This window comes from Barbatula barbatula, assembly GCF_947034865.1.
Source record: "Barbatula barbatula genome assembly, chromosome: 5".
Lineage (NCBI taxonomy): Eukaryota > Metazoa > Chordata > Actinopteri > Cypriniformes > Nemacheilidae > Barbatula > Barbatula barbatula.
Genome location: NC_136769.1, coordinates 5355511 through 5377114, shown reverse-complemented (window position 1 = coordinate 5377114; position 21604 = coordinate 5355511). Strand labels below are relative to the sequence as shown.

Below are 21604 nucleotides of genomic sequence, written 5' to 3'. Positions count from 1 at the left end.
TTAGTCGATATAAACAATAGTCATAAACACCCAAACATTTATTATTGTTAGGCCTAATTTTAAATTAAATATGTCTTGAGATCCATAATGTTAACCTAATTTATTCTTCCTTTTTACTAAAGCTTTAATTTTTTATCCATGTAAATTTGGTGACACTATTTTATTCACTTACGTTAATTTACTGTGTTTTGTATTTTAAGATTATTTTAAATGTAAATGTGTCTACATTCTCTCATACCGCATCCGTTCTCGCGCAGCGTGCGTCGCAGCCGCGTCACTACACCGTAAAAGATCAGGTGGCGTTCGTCTCGCGACCTGCTGTGAAAGAGTTACAACGTCGCCGATACATAAACTCCTTTCCCCTCCCCATCAACGTCACCATCCCCCGAAACTAACAACATGGAGTCCGGTGTTTAGTGAGCAAAAACGGTCTTCACCGTTAACCCACCCTATATGCTTTCCCCGGTGCCCTCGAGGGACGCTCCGGGACGCACACACGCTCTATAAGCGGCGGTGTGTTCATGCCACTTGAAATCATACAGGACGCGGAGTGAGAGAGATGTGATTGGACGCAGAAGATCCCATATACAGGCCGCTTTCCGTGAGTGTTACACCATCCGTTGCTCGCGCATCCAGACAGATGTTCACATGTCACGCATGTCATCTGTGAGAAGATGAAGTCGTAACACGTCAAGGCGCATACCAACTCTGGATAGACGAGCGGCTTTTAAACGCTGCGTATTTTCACCCACAGGGCTGTGGCATTTGCATACAGCCAAAAACGCATCAATTAAAGCCACAAATAAATAAAAACAATTCTAATAAACAATGTTAAAACATACCAGGTGGAGTTTGAGCTGCAGGGGAATGTTGCACGTTTTTTAAATGCACTATTAAAATGAGATACCAGTTAGGGGTATAAATGCAATGCATCTCTTAGCTCTTATGCTATTTTTTGTGCAGTAAACTAAACTCTTTATGGCGCTTAAAAGATTATTTGTAGCGGTGCCAGATAGAAATTTTTGTTTTTTCAGTCAGCAGTTCCTAAATAAAACATTTCCACTTTCTTTTGTGCAACAGAACGTTTGTGTGAATGTCAATGGTTCTTTATCCATATCAAATCAATAGTTAAATCAGAAATAACAATTATTTAATTATTTACTCAATCTCGTTTCATTCCAAACCTGTATGACTTTTCGTCTAATGCAGAACACAAAAGAAGATATTTTAAAGAACGTTGGTGACCAAATAACACGGGCCCCCATCGACTTCCATTGTATGAACACATTTCTCAAACTATCTTTTGTAGGCGAGGAGCAGTGTATGACAGCTGTGCCCAGACCGATGCATCAAGGGACCATGGAGCCTGAAGATGACCTCTCGGCCCGGGACCCCCTAGATCTGTTGTCAGACCAAGGAGCGGTGCCGTCAACATCAAGCTCCTTACTCAACTGCACCTTACTGGTACAAATAAGACCCCAGGAAGACATTCCTTACTCAGTTTTCTCTATATGTTTATTTAACAATAAAAGTAAAGATCTGGCTTTCCAATGGACATGGAAAACATTTTCATAAACTATCGTAACACTGTACCGTATTTATTTTTGAACCGCCCCTTTATCGTTATACATGTCAGAACCTTATTAGTTTTCAACTGTGTAAGAATCTCGCAACATTTTATTTCTCTTTTAAACAGAACTGTGTAACGTTGTACTTGTTTTAACCTTCTGAACTCACAGGAAGGGTTATCTCACAGTGCCATTCTGGAGAGGGATGATGGCAGCGGAGACCCAGAAAGTCCAAAATGCTTGTTCCCCACACTGGAGCCGTGTGGAAATGAACATAGAAGCCTGCGGTCATCATCGTTCCCTTCATCTATAACATGGGATTCTGACTCGGAGAAGGAAACCTTGGACGGTAATTGTCTCTGTGGTTCATCTGTGTCTATAAAAATACATGCGTATCATAAGACAATGAGAGCGACCCGAATCGAGCATTTGCAAAAAGTCACATGCTGAATATTTTGTGGTTGTACTGTGAAATGTGTCTCTGTAAACAACAATTTATGGTTTTTGTTTGTCTACATTCTATAAATGTAAGTCAAGGGCTTCCTGTTAAGTCATGCGTATATTGTTTGTGTTCCTGTGTGGGTTCCTGTAATATATGTCAGAGGAAGAACTTCAGCACTTTTCTAACCCTCATGGTCTGGCTGCTCACAGCCCAGGAAGTCCAACCTTTGGACAACAGCAAAGCAGGTGAGATGAAGATGTACAGTTATACTGAAGAATCCATTTATGGAAAGGTGCATTCGAGGTGGTGTTTATTTAGAAAAGTTGGGTATATACTGTAGATCAGGCTATAATCAAACTTTCAATCTGAATTCCTGTTTGCAGACTTGACATTGATCTTTGCCAGGAACCTGAGGAGCATTTCTTTCATGCCAAGGTCCTACCTTCCGCCCTGGAAGATGATGATGTAACACACAAGAATCCAACAACTGCAGACTCACAGAAAGATACAGAAAAAAGTAAAATAGTACTAAATGCATAACAGTCTCAAAGCATAAATACATTAATGTCACTAACACATAAAACGGAATTGAAACCTTTCTCTGTTGGCTTACAGTTGAACAAGACAAAGTGAGCCATTTGCCTGATGTTATACCCAAAGACAGATGCCAAAAAGCAAAAGAAGATAGCCCGAGAAAGCATAACCAGAAGGGGCTGGTAAAGATGAGTTCAAAAGAGCCAGACATATACACCTTCCCAGGTGACTCTGAGCCCGAGAGCCCCCCACCCGGACCTTGGGCGCACTGCACCTTCATCCAACGGCGGAGGAAAAAGCGGGCCATACTGAGACCTTTCTCTGGACTGGGGAATTGGCATCGCACAACAGGAGCCGGCAGAAGGGCCAGGGGGAAACCTTCAGGAGCAAAAGAGTTCACGAAGAGCACAGATGTCGTGGGAGGGATGTTGGAGTTGAACCGTGGAAATGAAAAGAAGGTACAGAAAAGGCAGAAGTCAGTTGTGAGCCAAGTGGCTGTCCAAGAGATTTTCACATGTGTGGAGTGTAGCATTTACTTCAAAAAACGAGACCATCTATGGGAACATATGCGAGCACACGGCCAAGGCGAGCCTGGGAAGAAATGGCAATTCGGGCAGAAAGAGTCTTGGCATGGAATTCCTAATAAAAGCGGATTTGAATGCATAGAGTGCGGTCTGGAGTTTGCGGACCAGGTACCGCTGTTAGATCATCAAAGGTGCCACGAGGAATCACGCCGGAAAATCCTGGAGGAGATTGGGAAATTAAATGAGAGGGAAACACGAGCGACGGAGCAAGCTAGTTGCAGTAAAGCATCCAATCCCATCACAGAAGCATCACCAGAGGTGGGCTTGGGCCGACTTGTGTGTCTGAAATGCAGCTTTAGCTGTGATGTGCCACAAGAGCTTGCAGACCATGTCAAGACGCACAACACTAGAACAAGGGCCGGCGTACATCGCACGTCACCTCGTTTCCAGCAGAGCTCTTGCAAAAAAGGACGTGGTCAGTCGTTGGGGGAAGATGCCACATCTCTCGTTTCACTTTTTGGCAAGAGGTACCCCATTCGAGCTTCGAAGAAAACGAAAATGCAACCTGGCCCTTCAGAAGACCCACTAAATCCCTCGACTCAAGGAGAGGAGAGTCCTGACAAAGAAACCATGCATCCGGAAACCGTTGCCGAAAGCCAAACAGAAAAGCCAGCTGTGGCTGAACCTGTGGAGGAGAACGTCCGACAGCCTCCCAAGCCTCAAATTCCTCCCAGAAATGCAGCTCCACGGCGTAGGGAAGTGGCGTTCAAGAGCATAGTAAACAAGCGCTCGGCCCGGGCTGCAAGGGGTAGGCTGGGGCGCACAAGGGCAAGCACAAGACTGGATCCCAAGTCCGACCAGACTCAACAGCTTCAAATCTCTGACGAGACAGAAGAGAACCAGATACCTGACCCAGATCATGATCCAAAACAAGGCTCCAAAACAGGTGAGACCATAGCAGTACATATTAAAACCAGCACCAAAGTATGTTGTGCTAGCAGCATGTTTATGGGTCTCCAAGGAAAAGACACAGTGATAGAAACTAAAGCTTTCATTTGGATTAAATTTCTGCAAAATGTGTTTGTGTCAGTGAATGCTAACACAGACCTGTAGCAAACACTTAACCACACGTATATGTAACGGGTGCAAGCTAGTGAAGAGCTGTGCAGCGTGTAAGCCTCACTCCCTGACCAACAGAGACGCTCTAGCGACAGACGCTAGAGACTGCAGTCTTTAGCCTCCTCATTAGAGCGCCCGTTTCCCATTCGGACCGACGTCGGTTCGGAGCCCACAGAGAGCGGGGCGAATGGGACCGGCTACATATAGACCACTTCGTAAGACATGAGCCATACTAGTCCAAAATAACTTTCTGTTTCAGTTAAATACTACACAAATGTTTAAACAAAATAAAACCAACAAAACATTTATAACCAACGAATTGTTAAATGAATATCATGAAGATGTTATTATAGCTACAACTGTGTTGTACCATGTTTTGAATTTTGTTATTTGCCTTAATCATTTCATTATTTTGTTTTTTTATGTTGCTGTAAAAGTATTTCAGTTTTAGTTTAGCTTTTATTTATTTTCAGTTTGTAATTTTAGTGCCTCAGCTTTAACTTTTACTATTTAACATTTGTACTTTATTGCTCTGGTAACATTTCTACTTTTCATGTAAAACGTAGTTTAATACAAGTTTCTATGCCAATATAATAAGTAAACGATCTGGACTAGTGTTGACATTTTGCAAAGTGGTCTGTCCTTTGAATCTGCACCATATTGCAGTCAAGTTCAGATATAGTGTTAGTAAATTAATTCATAGTGTTGTTAACCATCACAAATAGTAAAGTTCTCATTGGTTCGTCTGTTTTTAACCCCCAGGAAAGAAGCCACCTGCCAATGCTGTGGATCTCCAAACCTCCCTGTCACCAAAGCAGAGCAGCAAAAAGCTTGATCCACCAGAGGATGAACCCAAACTCAACAAAGACAAATCGTATAGCGAGGGCAAGTGTGAGGAAGACATGCTGCTTGCCCCTAAAGTAGATGGAGAGGATGATGATGACGATGATGATGATGTTGTTAATCGTCTTTTTGGTGTATTGACGGAGGAGGATGATGATGGTGAGGGATTGTTAAAAAGTGTGGAAAGAAAGTGCCCTTATTGCTCCGATCGGTTCCACAATGGCATTGGACTGGCCAATCATATTAGAGGTCACCTGAACCGTGTAGGAGTGAGCTACAATGTTAGGCACTTCATCTCGCCAGAAGAGGTCAATGCCATTGAGAAGAAATTCTCCTACCAAAAGAAGAAGAAAAAAGGTGAGGGCACTTCAAGTAAATGAAGCTGGATTTCTGTTAGTGATGTTTGGGCAGTTGGTGTTGATAACGTGTAAGTTATCAACTAGAGTTCGGTTCCATAACATTGTTTTGTCCCCCCCCTCACCTCTAGTTGCAAACTTCGATCCCTCAACCTTCAGTGTAATGAGATGTGAGTTCTGCAGCGCCGGCTTCGACACCCGGGCCGGTCTTTCCAGTCACGCCCGTGCCCATCTCCGAGACTTCGGAATCACCAACTGGGAAGTCACAGCTTCCCCCATTAATATTCTCCGGGAGCTCTTTGCCAAGCATCCAAATCTTGTTCTGCCTACACCGTCTCATACACTTCAGTCAAGCCAAGATGAAAACTCAGATGACGAACATGATGAGAAACACGAGGAGAATGTGACCACAAAGTCCATCACTGAGTCTCCAAAACAGCACTGCAAGGAAAAGCACAATATGAATGAAGCAGAGGAGGGTAAGTGGATTGATTTGTCAAAGATGTTATAAGTTACACTGATCACTATGTACTGTAGGTCTTTGGATAGAAAGGGTCAAATAAAATAAAAAAAGGAATATTAATCTGTTGGACATGGAATCTAACAAATAGTGACTGCTTTTGATCTCGCCGTCATTACAAATCACGTTTTTCACAAACTTTCATGAATCAAGTTTGCAGCATGACGTTCATGAGTTCATTCTGCAAAAATTCATTCTCTTTTCGTTAAGACTAAAGTATGAGTCATACATTCAATATTTCCTCACAAAATAATCATTCTATGGATATGTTGGTTCTGTTTTTATATTTTGTACCTGTAGCTCAACAGGAAGAGCTTTGGTTGCAAAGGTCATGGGTTTGATACCCCAAGGAAAACACTTGACATGATAGACCTAATGCAGAATTCAATAGCAGACTCAGATTTTTACGCCGTCCATGTATTTTCCAAAGCAATGCTTATTTATTTGTACTGGAAAATACAGCAAAGATCATTTTGCACGAATGGTCCTTACATTAGAGCACAATGTACTCATACTTTTCTTCCTAACCAATAAGTAGCATTTACGTTACATCACCTGCTCGTGGCCATAAGTTCAGTCGGGGCAGTTTTTAAAAGTAGTTTGGAAACTCCTTTATACGATGCATATCAACTCGTGCGCGTTAATGTAATTGATTTCTGGTATTTTAATATTAAACCCAGTCTCCGCCTTTTTTCGGTTCGTCACGCCTCGGTGCGTTAGTGCATGTGTGCGGGGCAAAATGGCTGCTCCCACCTTCCCGCAGACACAAACAATAGCGGAAAAATTGTCGGACTGTAGGTGCTGTAAGTCCGATGCGTTGCGGCCGCTGAACGGTGAGTGCGCGCACATCCGCGCCGTGCATGGGGATGCATGAGATACGCATGTCCTCCGGTCTTTCCCACTTTTAAAGCTTGCATGGCACGCGATCGTTTCAACATTAAAGACAAGCCCCTGTCACATCCCTTGCGCGTTTTAAATCACAGATGCCAGCAAGATGGTCCAGTCACAGAGTGCACGTCCGAAGAAGACGCCTTCCCGCAAACGCGGAGGACTTTGCACTTTGCGAAGTCGAGCTACATTTTGATACTTGAATAAACGTGCTGTCAAATGGACGGTTCTTTTTATGGCATTCACGTCTTACGATCTCCCAAATTAGGCTTCGCCATTTTAGTCGAGGTGCGTTTTGATGTCGGAGCGTGCCGGCGCTTTTTTCTCGTTTTTCGTGCGCGCTGTCATTTTCTTTCCTTTACGTTCTTTGTGCAACATATGCGTTGCTATTTACGTCGTCTGCTTGTGTCGACAAGTTATCAAACGGTGCGTTTTCGTGTTTAACGCATCGTTTTCTCTTCATTCAATGATTCAAAGTATTCAAGGGATATTGAGGGTAAAAAGGGCTGATGGAGCGAGAATTGTGTCCAAGACAGATCAGATGACAGAAGAGAAACGCCCACAGCAGCAGACGCATTCAAAGCTTATGCTATTAAATATGCTGGAAGGATCAAGGCCAGCACTGAAGAAAACAAACTCTGTGCTACATTTGTGTCGTGCGTTTCCTGAACGTACCCTCAGTGGAAATACACAACTAAGTTGGCAAAGTTGACTTTTCGGGCATATTATTCAGGAAAGTGAGAAGCTGTTGTTTTAAATGTTTGATGTTAAACCTGTAAAGTAGAGCCATTCAGAATGGCTCAGTATGATTGATGCTTGTTTATTTTGTAGGTCTTCGGATCCTGTTATTAGGAGGGATTTTGCCGCTTAAAACATTTAGCATTTTATTCCTGCTGTTACTTTTGTAACACTTTATGATATATGTTGACATTAGTAAAACACAAACTATTTTGCATGCCTTGCAATGCAAACACACTTGTTCGTGTTAGTGCACTGGCAACCAATGTTAACAGATACACTTTTTTGTATCATGTTTTACTCAATTCTGAAATGAACATGAGCGAAGATAAAAACAATGCTTTTGAGTTGGTCATTGTTATTTCATGTTCGCTAATGCGTTAACAAATACAACGAGTGTTCCCAAAACTTTTAATAATGTTTTGTTTGATTACCATGTGTAGTACCACAAACACCATGAATGAATTACGGTGTTTGGATGAGATCACAGTAAATATTCGTTTTGCAACCAATAAAAAACAAACGAACAAAGAAACAATTATTGCAATAGTTAAACCATGTTTCATTTTCATAAGGGTCTGAACCCGGTCCGAAAAAGAAACCCCAACCTGGTGTTAAAATGAAATTTTATGACCAAACGCTCTCCCAGATGCACAGATGATCATTTACAGTGCTTTTGTGCTCTCTTATAGATGTAATGTGTGTGTTACATTTAAATGAGAAAACACAATTAACCATGACACAAATTGATATAGCTGAAAAACTTACCTGTGACCTGTCATATCCCGTCAGGCTTGGGTTAAGCGCAGACCTTAATTGAATAAATCCTCTTGGTCATCTTATGAAACACTTATTGTGACTTTTGTGCATAACCGTAAGATATAAAAACAACTAGAAAACATCTTGGTAAACAATTATTTTGAGCCTGGTTGTTCAAGAACCTGAAGTATGATAATATTATTTTCCTGTCTATTCAGGTGGTGAGGAGGTGGAGGATGACAACGACGAAGAAGAGGATGCCAAAATACCCCTTGCAGATAAGTTGGCCACAAGTCCAAGAGAAAAAACTCTGTTCTCCTTTCAGGAACAGAGCCCTGAATCCAAAGAGACAGACTCTATGGGTAAAATGTATTACATTTCACATGTCAGATTACCACCTTGTCCACAACATTTCATTCTACTGTATTGTACTCAACCACCTTTGTCTTGCTTTCGTCTAGCCTCCAGCTTACTGAAATGTGAATTGTGTGGTGCTACCTTCGAGACACGTCGTGGTTTGTCTAGCCATGCCCGCTCTCACCTCCGCCAGCTAGGCATTGGTATGTCTGAGAACAGTGGGGCACCTATTGACCTCCTCCGCCAGATCACTAAAGAACGTGCCATGGATGCACGTTTCACTGGTACTCCTCCTTCCAAGGGATCACCTAAGATGCCCCAGCATCATGCCCTGACTATACCCAGCCCTACAAAAGATATTGAAACCGAAGAGGACAACAAGCCTACTGTCTCGTTCTGCGCGCGACCATGTGTTAAAGTTTCCTCTTCCCCTGCCGCTTCCTCTGCGGCCGGCTCGTTGCCTTCATCTCCATTTGTAAAGTCGCGCTCGCCTTCCCCGGTGCTGAGAAAAGCTCCCATCTCTTCCCTGCTTCCTGCGTCTTCCCCGCTGCGATCCCAGGAACACAAAACATTGGGAAAGAACAAAGCCACAAACCTCTCCAGTCCCAACAAACCGTTTTGGGCACCGCAAGACACGGATGCACCTTTGAATCTAAGTAAGAAAACATTTATGGTTAAAATTGATGGGCGGGTGGGTGTATTTGTGTATGTTGCTTTTATTAGCCCCTCGGGTTGGATTAAACCTTTAAGGTATTTATTGGAAATTAATTTGATTTTGGTGACTCTCTTTTCTAGCAATGGAGATGGACTCCAAAGACATTATTTGCCAGTTGTGTGGTGCTTGGTTTGAAACAAGGAAAGGCCTCTCAAGTCATGCTCGGGCCCACTTGCGCCATTTCGGAATCGAGTACTCGGAATCCAAAGGCTCCCCCATCGACTTACTCAACCGCTTCATCCTAACGGATGACTTTAAGCACAAAGCTAATTCTTTTCTCTCCGATGCTCCTGGAGACCTCAGGTCTCATAAGACCAGCGTGGCTTCCCCTTTACCCTCCACCTCTTCTGCTAAAATGCCTCTCGCCTCTAGTCTTATCCTATTCAAAACGACTCCAATGAAGACCAACATCGGCTCCAAAGCTACCTCGCCATCTGCCCACCTCTTAGGGCCACCTTCAAAGAAGCTGAAACCTTCCTCTGTTCAGGTTCTTCGTTTCGGTGGCGGAGATGCGATGCCCTTCCCTATAGGTAACAACTTTTTGGTTTCCTTGCATTTTGTAAATTGCGTCCTCAGATTGTTAAAGGGAGAGTTCACCCAAAAGTAAAAATTGTGTCGTCTTTTGTATATGACACTTTCTGCTGTTTATCACACAAATATATTTTAGGAAATGTCTGAGGGGTTTTGTGTCCACACAATGAAAGTCAATAGGCGCCACTGCTGTTTGGTTACCAACCTTTCTTATTGTCAAGTCTAGTCAGCTTTATTGATATAGCGCTTTTCACAATTTTCATTGTTACAAAGCAGCTGTACAAGAAGACATTGACTACAAGCTAAACATATAAGGTTATGCAAGTCAAATATCCGACAGACTATAAAATCCTATATGCAGTGTTAATGAAATAAAACCATAAAATTCTAGCAGCCCCCGGCTAGGCAAACAGTGCAAAACAGTATGCAAACGGTGGTGAGGAGCCCAAAACTCCATTGGAGGAGAAAAAAACCTCAGAGGGAAACCAGGCCTAACCAGGGGATTCCAGTTCACCTCTGGCAAAAGCTGCAGCCTCTGCACAAGCTCGACAGTGCTTGCACAACAAGATAAAAGCAAAATAAAAAAATAATTAGATTTAAGATTATCATTAATCATTTTATAGAGTCGCCACGTCCTTTGTCCAGCTCTATCATCACAGCATTTTTATCAGGTCTGGGCATGGACTGCGTCCTGCCCGGTCTGGTAACCTTGGACTGCGTCCTGCCCGCTCTAGTAACCTTGGAAAAATGAGACAAGACTGGCTGAGAGTAGAGTACTGTTCTGCACTCTTTGATGCAACAAATGCATCAGTTGTTATTGGAAGTGTTCCTGGTTCCGGTTGACCTAGCTAGTGAAGCCTTAACCGTATCAAATCATATCTTCTTTTGTGTTCTGCAGAAGAAAGAAAGTCACACAGGTTTGAGGGTGAGTAAATGATAAAAGAATACAAATGTTTGGGTGAACTATCCCTTTAAGCTGTATTAACCCATGGTCAAAAAGCTTATGATGGTTGTTTCGCTTCATGTGTCTACCAGAGCCAACAAAAGACGTGAGCTGCGAATTCTGCGGAGAACTTTTTGAGAACCGCAAAGGTCTCTCCAGCCACGCCCGTTCACACCTGCGCCAGCTTGGCATCACCGAATGGTCCGTCAATGGTTCTCCAATCGACACGCTACGAGAGATTATAGTCCGTCGAGGTCTACCGTCCATCACGCCTCTTAAATCCCCCAAGTCCCCCTCCTCTCCGGGTCCAGCGGTTGCTCGGCACGCTCTCCATTCCTCTTCCCCAACTGGAAACATTCTCGGGCGTCTGCCCTACCACTTCTCTCAATCACCAAACCAGGACCAGCCTACTATCCGAAAAATGTCTCCTTCGACATCCACAACCAGTTCTTCGCCAGCAGTGGAAATGTTTAAACCAAAACCAGAGCCTGAACTTGTAGAAGTTACCCTGAAAGGGTCAGATATGGGTGTAAGTGAAGGTTACAGCCCGGAGCTTCAACATTCCAGTTTAAACAGCTCGGATAATGTTTATCCAATCAACTTTGGTAAGTTGTTGATTTGAGAGCTTAACAAATGACAGAATAAACTTTTCTCACAAAATTAATCTCCGTCTTTCAACCTACAGTCATGACCCAGGAGAAGGAACCTTCCCGTGACATCCGATGTGAATTCTGCGGCGAATTCTTCGAGAACCGCAAAGGCCTCTCCAGCCACGCCCGCTCGCACCTCAGGCACATGGGTATCACAGAATGGTCTGTGAACGGCTCGCCCATTGACACGTTGTGGGAGGTTATGAGGAGGCAGGGAACCACCCCTGCGTCTGTCATCTTGGGCATGAAAGAGGAACCGGGACAGGATGGCGGGGTTTCATTGAACAGTCCGAGCTATCATTCCCCCTCGCTTTCCCGCAAATCCCCCCTCAACCTTCTCCACTCTGGTTCGCGCCTCCATAAGCACGGCCTCGGAACCGTGAGCTTGTCCCCCACCCTACCTGTGGCCAAGTTATTTGCGGTGACTCCTTCAAAGAAGAAGATGCTGGTGGAGGAGGGAGTGTCAGGAGAGAAGTCACTGCCTATCCAATTTAAAAACTTCTCGCCTCCCCCGCAGGACTATTCCTTTAAGAGTAAAGTCTCTGCAGAGAAGCTTGGGATAGTCCACATGGGTAAGTGTCTATTTTGGGATGAATGCTTATTTGTTTTCTGTCTATGACATTATGACACTGTAATGCACTGTTAAATATATGTATTATTTATGTTGTCAATTGTTTAATTTTCATCATAACTTTGTATTTATTTTTTAGGTTTATTTTAAATACTAGATTTTGTAATTATATTATTTTAATATATTGTGAATACTAATAAATGTATAAATTATTAAAAACATTATTTGATTTATTTTCATAATATAATAATGCATGTATTAATATTATTTATTTACTTACATTTTTATTCCATTCAATCATTTATATACATTTTTATTCACTTTTATGTTTAGCACGTTTGAGTGTTTGTTCCGAATTACAGTAACTTGTTTCATTATTTATTTGAACCCTAATATCATTTATTTAATTAATTATAGTTAACTTTTTTATTCTTTTGACTTTCCCCCGTCACTCCCTTCTTGCCCCAAGGGTCCACGGACCCCAGTTTGAAAACCCCTTGTCAAAAGAAAAATATGGATTCACCATGTTGTTGGTTTATTATTTAGATGCCAGTTGTGAACTCTGTGGGTTCTACTTTGAGAACCGAAAGGCTCTGGCCAGTCACGCGCGAGCACATCTGCGGCAGTTTGGCGTGACGGAGTGGTGTGTCAATGGTTCGCCTATCGAGACGCTGAGCGCCTGGATCCGCAGCCGGCCACAGAAGGCAGCAGAGATGCAGAAGAGTTACGCGCAAGGAGCCCGTTACACCCAAAAGAAGGCATGACATCTAATGCAACATTTTGAATGCAATGCCAGTCCTTAAACTTCTCTTTAAAAGTTTAACACAACATAATTAGTTTAGTATGTTTCAATTAGATTTGAGTCTGATAATTCAAATATTGCCGTCAATTTAAAACATTCGTTGTACGATTATAAAATTCTTTGCAGAGGTGCAATTCTGCTCTTCCGCCGCCCCGTGATTCTGACCCTACGACTCCAGTTTCCCAAAAGCCTTCAGTGTCCAAGTGGGCATCTCTCACGGTGCCCCAAAAGCGAGCAATCGGGCGGGATGCCAACAGCTCTTCCTGGGGTTTATCAATAAGGGCGACCGAGCCAAAAAGCAGAAGTGCGAGTTCCTCTCAGCACAGCCTGATTCCACAGCCTGACGGTCGTCATTCCAATAACACACTTCCACACGCACAGGTGGCACATAGTGAACTCAACGTGCGTGTACCACGAGGTCAGAACACAACCTTTCTTCCCCTAATTATATTTTAGCTTACAAACGTTACCTAACTCTCCTTTTCCTTCTGCTTTAGGATTTGAGAGACGTCCACCTAAACATCCCTCGCATGCTGACGGCGGAGAAAGAGAGAGCGGCCCTCCAAAACCTCGCTCCAGTACTGTACCTTCCCTTGTGCCAAAGCCCCCATCCACGCCACTGGTTAGACTCGTGGGTAAAATTTACTCGCTCAAGTGCCGGTGAGTGATTCTTGCTTATTTGACATATTCCTGAATGTCAACGGAGCTTGATGTTAGCATGTGGCTTAGCTAATGACACAAATTAGCATTAACATATTAAAACATTTGATACAGATTATAATAAAATCTCTAGTGTAGTTTGAGACTTACTACACATGTGTTTGCAAAACTAGATCACTCATTTCTTTCAGGTTCTGTGACGTGGAGTTTCACGGGCCGCTCTCGGTACAGGAAGACTGGATCAGGCACCTACAGCAGCACATCCTCAACCTCAACTACAAGACCGACCCACCCGTGAACGACACTTCCGCTCCTGAACCCCCAGCCGCTACCTCCACCTCCACTACAAACACAACTTTCACTGCCACCCCGTCCATGACTCCCCCAGACCCCACGGCCACACCCACACCTGCCTCCATACTAACAGCCTCCCCAACCCATGACTCATCAGTGCCCCCTGTGGCTAGCGCAGCACCGCAAACCACAGCAGAGCCGATTTCCTTCCCCTCTAATTAGTGTCCCTTCCACATACATACTGATCATCAACAGTGATCATATCCCTTGCTGTCTGTTTGCTTTCTGTACAGACTGTTACTCATGCGTGAATATTTCTGTCTTCGATCTAAAGGAGAGATTCGAAATCTCTGATACCGACCCACTTAACCTGACCTAAATTACAGGCGTCTGTACTGACAGATACAGACATGAGGTAGGTCTGTTGCCATGGCAGCTCTCATCTGTCTTTTGGCGCTTAAGCATCAGAGGTGCATTCAAGGGAAACGTCACCGTGTAATGTGACGTTTCATGCTTTCTGAATGTCTAGAAAAGCAGACGCCCCATGCCCCAACGCATTTGAGAAAATGTCGACAAATCAAAGAATTGCAATCAAACGGCACAATGATAAACTCATATTATAGATTGTATTAACTAAATAGCACTTGAAGGCGTTTGCCCCATACACTTTTTTTTTATTTAGTCAAAGTGATTGTATGACAGATGACTTTCAGGTCAAAACTGAATTTTAAATGCCCAGTTTTCTCATTTAATGATTCCACGAACCTGTCTCGCATATTCTCGAAGGCAACAGTCAATGACTGAATCTTGACAACTTGAATTCAACAATCAGATTCGACTAAAACCAGTTGCTGCTAAATATTAAAATAAGCTAAGCACATTGAGTTACACGTATCGTTTTCGCACATGACCAACATTTGTAGTCGATGAGATTTATGCCTTCGTTACCATTTCGTACAGCACATTGTTTTGTAGCGTGTTTGCACATTAGCTAGTTCTTACGCAAAGCAAGATTGCATGATGCTTTGATGAATCTGACCTTGGATTGCTCCAGTTCCAGCTTTTTGCCTTTTTATTCATTTCAAATGTCCAAATGAAACAGCTGAGACAGCTGTCTAAAAATGCCTGCTTGTTAATAATGGTAAAGCTTTCTAAGAATTTGCCTGGGAAGGGCCTGAGAAGTTTAGGACTAAACGTATTGCTAAATACTAAAAGTATTTCTTTGGCTTTCTAGTGATCCAACATAAACGTGTGGTTTAGCGGAATGCTGGTTTTTTCTACACTATATCAGTTTGATTGTTCCTCGAGAGTGAACAAGTCAATGCACTTTTATCTGTTACGAATTAGGGAATGTTTGCTTGTTTCAACTCGTGTATGTTTCAGTTACCGAACCCGAGTTAGTACAAAGTGCAAAGTTCTGATTTCCCGTGTATGTTTCTTTGTCTTACCGGCAAGACATATTCTTGAAGACATTTTTGTTGGCAAAAACGGATTACAAAAACCCCAGTGGTGTATAAATTTGCCAGTCACATAATGTGCCAAAGAGTCTGTTTGCCTCAGATTGAGCTCGTCTCAATAGCTTTCGACCGTGTCTACACCGGACACACGGCTCGTTCAAATGGGATTGTCGCGCGGCACCGCATCCAGTAACAACATTATAAATTATAACGGGTTCTAATGGGTTTTGTTGCGTCGCATCATGCCGCGTCCGGTGTAGACACAGTGTTAGTTTACTAACTAGAGACTAGAGAACCGTTTGCAGTTCTGTTTTTTCAACACAAGCAACAGCCTTTTGCGTTAAAGTTGATTGAAATTAAATAAAGGAAACGGAGGCACTTTTTGTTGGCCCAAAAATTGACATTTTACCACAAATCTGACTCCTGCCGCCGTGAAATTTCTACCTGTGCACATGGAAGCGACAACAGACCAATCCATGAGCTTAAAATGGTGGAGGATTGTTTTAACTTTCACCACTTTGACTGTTAGGCTTTGTGTATTCCAGAAGGAATATTGATTATTATCATAACCTACCGTATGTATAGAAAAGAAAAAAAACTACGATATTAACAGTTTAACACTTCAGATGTGATCTTGATCGTTGTGAATTTATTTGGATTTTTATTAATGATGTGTATTTTTTATTGAGCTGTGCGTTCCTTTAATTCCAGTTACATGGCGGTGTAATAGATAAATGTTTTATTTTTGATTCCATCGGTTTCTCTTTTAAGACAAACTACATCGGTGCTCACGAACACATAAGAAATGGACTTGAGAAGATGGTTCAATAGGGAGACTGGTCAAGTCCTGCCAGGACTCTAAAAAAGTGTCTTAGATGCGACTGCTGTGTACATTCTGAATTTGTGTTATTTGTTAGTTGGGACGTTTTTACTGTTGCCCAGTCGGCACGTGTTTAACAGCTGATGGTAGAAGTTCTCTTAAAGATCTTCAGCTGGTTTAGACTAAAGTCTGTTAAAGTATTTGTGTGTGTAAGGCGACTTTTTGTGGCTAAAAGCGAGAGTTGCCGTGGAAGCTGACCTGAGCGCAACCATTAAAAAACGGTTTATATGAATCTGCTCATGACTGAAAATCATTAAATGTGATCTGAACTGTTGGCGAGTTGTGCTCATCATTTCTTTTTTACACAGGATTTTCAAAAACGCCTTTATATTTGACATCCATTTGCGTTATCAGCAATAGCATAAAAGTTGTAAACAGTATGAATGTGTAAATAGAAAACAGAACTGCTGGTAAATGGGTTGGGATGTATGGGATCTCAAACATATGACACTTTGGCTTAATACTTTACCCTCTTTAACAATTGCAACTCAACTTATGTAGAATTTTCAAACTTCATATATAACAAATAAATCTCTAATGTTTAGAGACCGACAATTAACATTTTAAACACATTTAATGTGTTCCCAATTTATACCATTGCTGCCATCTACCAGAAGAGAGCACCATTGAGTAACTGAGCACACTATAATCGGACCTGGTCCCACATAAATTTAGCCAATGTACCATAATGTTTCTTTAAATTTGTCAAAACTACAGGACCCATTCAACAAACTGTTTATTTAATAAAATGAATATGCAACAATTATTAAAAATTAATAATAAAATATATAAAAATTTAAATAAAATATAAATAGTAATATTTTTAGACACTAGCCAACCGACTGGAAGTTAACTTAAGTCCCGGTGCACGCGTCCAATAAAACGGTCTATAGGAAAGAAAAAATAAGAGAAGAAATGCTTCTTATTCCACTCACTTGCATTGGTTTTGTGTCCGTTAACAATAGAAGTGAATGGGTACCGTCGCTGTTCGGTTACTGACATTCTTCAAAATATCTTCTTTTGTGTTCCGCAGAAGAAAACTTCATCCAGGCTTGAAATTAGAAAAGGGTGAGCATATGATGACAGGATTTTCCAATTTGGGTGAACCATCCCATTTAAGTGTCTGGTTTATTTTCTAACATGCATTAAATATAAATAAATCTGAAACCTGAATTTTCATTTTGCTACACTTGTGCAATATGAGGCAAAAGCAAGTTATTGACACAGACCCCATTAATGCCAACAGTAGTGATAAATGGGGGAGATGTCACCAAGTTCGGGTCATTCAAAACCATGTACGTTTTGGTTTGTCAATTTAAATGAATGAAAGAAAGACTGCTGTGTCTAGTGGGTAAACTTTCTAGGGCTGTGGTTACCTGGGGGGGCCAAGATGGATTCAGGGGGGCCACAGATTTATATGAAATATAGAAATGTATCATACATTTTATGCAAGCAAACATAAGAAAAATAAGACCACCAACCAACAGTATTGCTGTTCCAGCATTGTATAACAGACTTTGTTAAAGTTTATACGTTTTTATTTTGGGGGGCCAAAGCGATGCACTACACAAAGGGGGCCTTGCAATGAAAAAGTTTGATAGCAACTATTCTAGGGAATTTATTGCTGTGCTCGAGTCTGATCTAAGTGCTAAATTATACGCAACCACCTAATCCTTTTAAACACAGTGTGAAAAAAATCTTTGTACAATCGCACAAAAGAATGATCTTGTTTGGTGACGCAGACATTTCCCAGCAGTCTCGGCGTGAAAAAGAAGAGCGATGGACTGCTGCGGACACGGTGCACAGGGGGTGTACATGTCAAACTAAAATAAACAGATCATTTGGATTGTGAACTATCGCAGCTGTAAAACGGAGCTGGATCCGGAGCAAAGGGGCGGAGGAACAGGGAGAGATGCTATCAGAAATATGTGTCTGACAGGATGGGGAAATAGCTCAGTTATTCAGGCTTTCAAGTGAAACATAAACTATCCTGACACAAATGTGTCTCTTTCAAGTAAAGAAAAATACCAGCCCTATGGCTCACATCAGGCGCCTAAACTTGGACCGTTTGTGTTTGTTTTTCTCCCAGCTCCTCCCAGCATTGTTTTCTTTTTTGGTTTGTTTATACATTTTATGGTTTGTTTTCTTTTTTTTGTCAATGCTTATATTTGTACATTTAATAAATGGAATTCAGTGTTTAAATCAACTTAATACAGCAATATTCTGAAAAAGAATTTCCAAACTTGTTTACGACTCAAAACACCTTTTCTAACTTTCTTTTGTACTCTTTTCACATCAAAGATTTCTTATTAAAGGCCTGTCAGACATTTTCCGCAGGATTCACAGTCTACCAGATGTGCAAAGGTTTCACAGAAACATTTATTTGGTCGTAAACTTTGGCTGTGTTTTTGGCAGTGTCAAGTCCAATTTTACAGATGCATCTCTCTCCATTGCATCTCGATTTAATTTTGAGCCAGCCAACGTATTTAACTTTCGTCAAATGAAACAAAATGCTTTTTAAAACCAATTTGAAAGGTTGTTCAGGGTTTAACCATTCCTCGTCTTGAATGAATGGCTAGCAAAAGACATTACACTAGAATTGCAGGGGCTCTCGTGACGTAAAGGTGGTCAATAATTCAAGACAAAACATCAAAAGTATTTTGAAGCTGGACATTAAGGATGCCCCAGAGGATTTCAGGGCATTATTGATTTGCATTTTCTTTAAAGCGTGACCCAAAGATCGACAACATGAATGACTGAATGTGTCTCTCAATTTCTATTATTTATCTGCATTAACTCTTGGCAGGACAATAGAGGTCTTTGGAGATCTTGCTGAGCAACTAATGAAACTCTCTTGAGACTTTAAGAGCGATTCTGGACGCCTTGAAAAATGAAGTTTGCATTGACCGGCCGCATTGTCCATGCCTCGTATATCTACTGACCTGTTAAGATGAGTTGTTGTTTTGCTTACCGAAGTACATCACCATAAATTCCATATTGCTTTTGTTGGCCAATCTGAGGTTTGTATTGTGCTTTTAACGATTTCTTTTTTGTATAAGGTCATGGTGAGGTAGAAGTTTTGATAGTCGCCTAAATCTTATGGACGATGAATCTATATTTCAAATTCTTGTGTGAGAATCTAGAATGATGTCATCAGCAATTATAAGATGTTAATCATAGCCTATTATTAAAGATTAATATTAGTGACATTTCACCATCAGTAAAGTTCATTTTAGATCTCATTCGCTCTTAACAGAATGATCTCGAGTCATGTTAAACTATTGCAAAACTGTTTTTAGAGCGTTCCAAACTGCTACCGCTTTGGACACGATCTCCATTTCGTGTTGCATTTCGTAATCCATTTTCCATTTTCCTTCTGCGATCAACGATGTCATTTTAATTTGACTTTGTTTACACTGATGCATGCGCTTATTTTCATTATTGAAACCCCAAAGCATAACTTTCCATTAAATCAACTTTTGTTAACTTCCAAAACACAAAGTCTAAATTCATCCTGTTGCCATCTAACGAAAGTTGTAAATCAATTTTCCTGTATTAAATTTGAGTGAATCGCGCCTCTGTTGCAGAACAAAGTGTCTTTTACATGGCCGGCTTTCAGAGGTCTCCAAATCCTTCACTCAGCACTCATCTTCCATGACATCATCAGTTCACGCTCCTCATTTCTCTCTTCGCCGGCCAATGAATTCCTGTCGACTGAACATCCAGAGGATTACGAGGATCTTCTGTGTGCTGCTGCAGTTCTTGTTTTCGTCTCAACTGTTGTGAATCGCAGCGGCCACATTTAGCTTGGCATCTGCTAATTCGTTTCCTGAAGGGATGCAGGTTGATTCTGTGGGTGTATGCAGTGAGAAAACAGAACGACAGCTCTGTGACGTTGTTTTGCTTTGCGTGGGCAGATGGTGTCCGGGAAATGGAACGAAATCTAAAAGTAGTGAAGAATGTGAAAGAAATTGTTTTATGGCTTGAAATTTTCTGAAGATGTGACTGGTGTTTGTTTGTGCAATGCTCACTGAGCTTAGTTGTTTGTTGTTGGCTTTACTGACCCCTGTTGTCATCCAGGATGTTTATGTATTTTTTTCTTTACTCGAAAAGAAATTAAGGTAATTGATGAAAACATTCCAGGATTATTCTTCATATAGTGGACTTCAATGGACTCCAAATGGTTGAAGGTCAAAATTACAGTTTCGGTGCAGCTTCAAAGGGCTTTATACGATACCAGACGATGAAAAAGGGTCTTACTTAGTGAAAACATCTCTAAAAGAAATTAAAATGTACGTCTTACGACTTTACGTTATATGTAATTCCGTTGAAAAGGTCACTTTTCACAAAATGAATTTGGACCAACTGAGATTTTGGAAGGACAGCAACGATTTTTTAAAGAAGCAAAGTGACCCGTGTTCCTGTAAAAAATGTTGGGTTATTTTCGAAAGGGACGAATCCAACCATTGGGTTGTGAGTGAACTTACTTGTTTCAACCCATTGTTGGCTCAATATAAACATTTTCTGATCTAAGTTGTTCTGGGGTTGGGTTCGTGGGTTTTTACATTGCAGTAAATCAGTGGATCTCAACCCAAAGATTTTCATTTGATGCCCCTTCACGCACATGTATGACAATCTGCTTTAACGTTTCTCTAACATTTTTCTGCTATGATTATGCTGTAATTTCGACAAGCACGGTAAGAAAGCGAAATAGGGCGAAGAAATAAACCTGGGTTATTTTCAAGCGAGCGATGGGTCGGAAAACTCTGGGTTAAAGGTCCAGTGTTTTAAATTTAGCAGCATCTCGTGGTGAGATTAAGAATTACAACTAAGGAATTTTACAGATAAACTATTATTTTACTGTTGCAATATTTATTTATTTTCAGGCACCCCATGACTAGATGTAAATGTTTAAATCAACTCAAATGTAACCCTGAATGTTGCATTTGACTAAATGTTCATTTACAACCCAATGGTTGGGTTCATCCCTTTTGACCCAATGGGTTGAAATTACCCACCATTTTTTTTGTGTCATTGTTTTTGTGAGTATTAGCAAATGTTCGATTGAGTTTCCATGCACACTAGCTTCTCGAGATAGAAACTGTTTCTTCTCGTATGCCCGTGGACTTAATTCCTAGTTGAATGATGTCCAGTTTTGGAAATACCATAAAAGGGCCTCAATTTCCCCAACATACCCTGCGTTAATCCAACATTATTCACGCACTGCTTATTAGCGCATTCCTAAAGAGCATATGGCTATACAAATACCATTTATTAATCCTCATATTACAGGTTTGGACAACATAAGGGCGAATAGATATTTTTGGGTGAACAATCCCTCTAATTGAGAGTATTGTATTGTGTCTCTTATTTGTTAGATGCTAAGTGCATTTACAGCAGGAGGTCTTGAGGTTTAGTGTCTCACTCAAGGCTGCGGTGGTCATTAAAGATAA

The 21604-nt window shown here is 41.5% G+C and overlaps 1 protein-coding gene across 1 annotated transcript; it reads left to right on the top strand.

Moving 5' to 3' along the window:
• Window positions 1–374: 374 nt before the first annotated feature.
• Window positions 375–16425, top strand: LOC306894005 (uncharacterized protein). The gene is made up of 17 exons (XM_079456226.1): window positions 375–601; window positions 1310–1464; window positions 1740–1917; window positions 2171–2255; window positions 2394–2527; window positions 2626–4014; window positions 4950–5387; window positions 5518–5865; window positions 8510–8653; window positions 8753–9304; window positions 9444–9893; window positions 10930–11442; window positions 11523–12059; window positions 12605–12816; window positions 12987–13278; window positions 13358–13520; window positions 13712–16425. The coding sequence occupies exons 2-17, from the start codon at window positions 1324–1326 to the stop codon at window positions 14034–14036; spliced, it is 5901 nt and encodes a 1966-aa protein (XP_079312352.1). The 5' UTR covers window positions 375–601; window positions 1310–1323; the 3' UTR covers window positions 14037–16425.
• Window positions 16426–21604: the final 5179 nt, after the last annotated feature.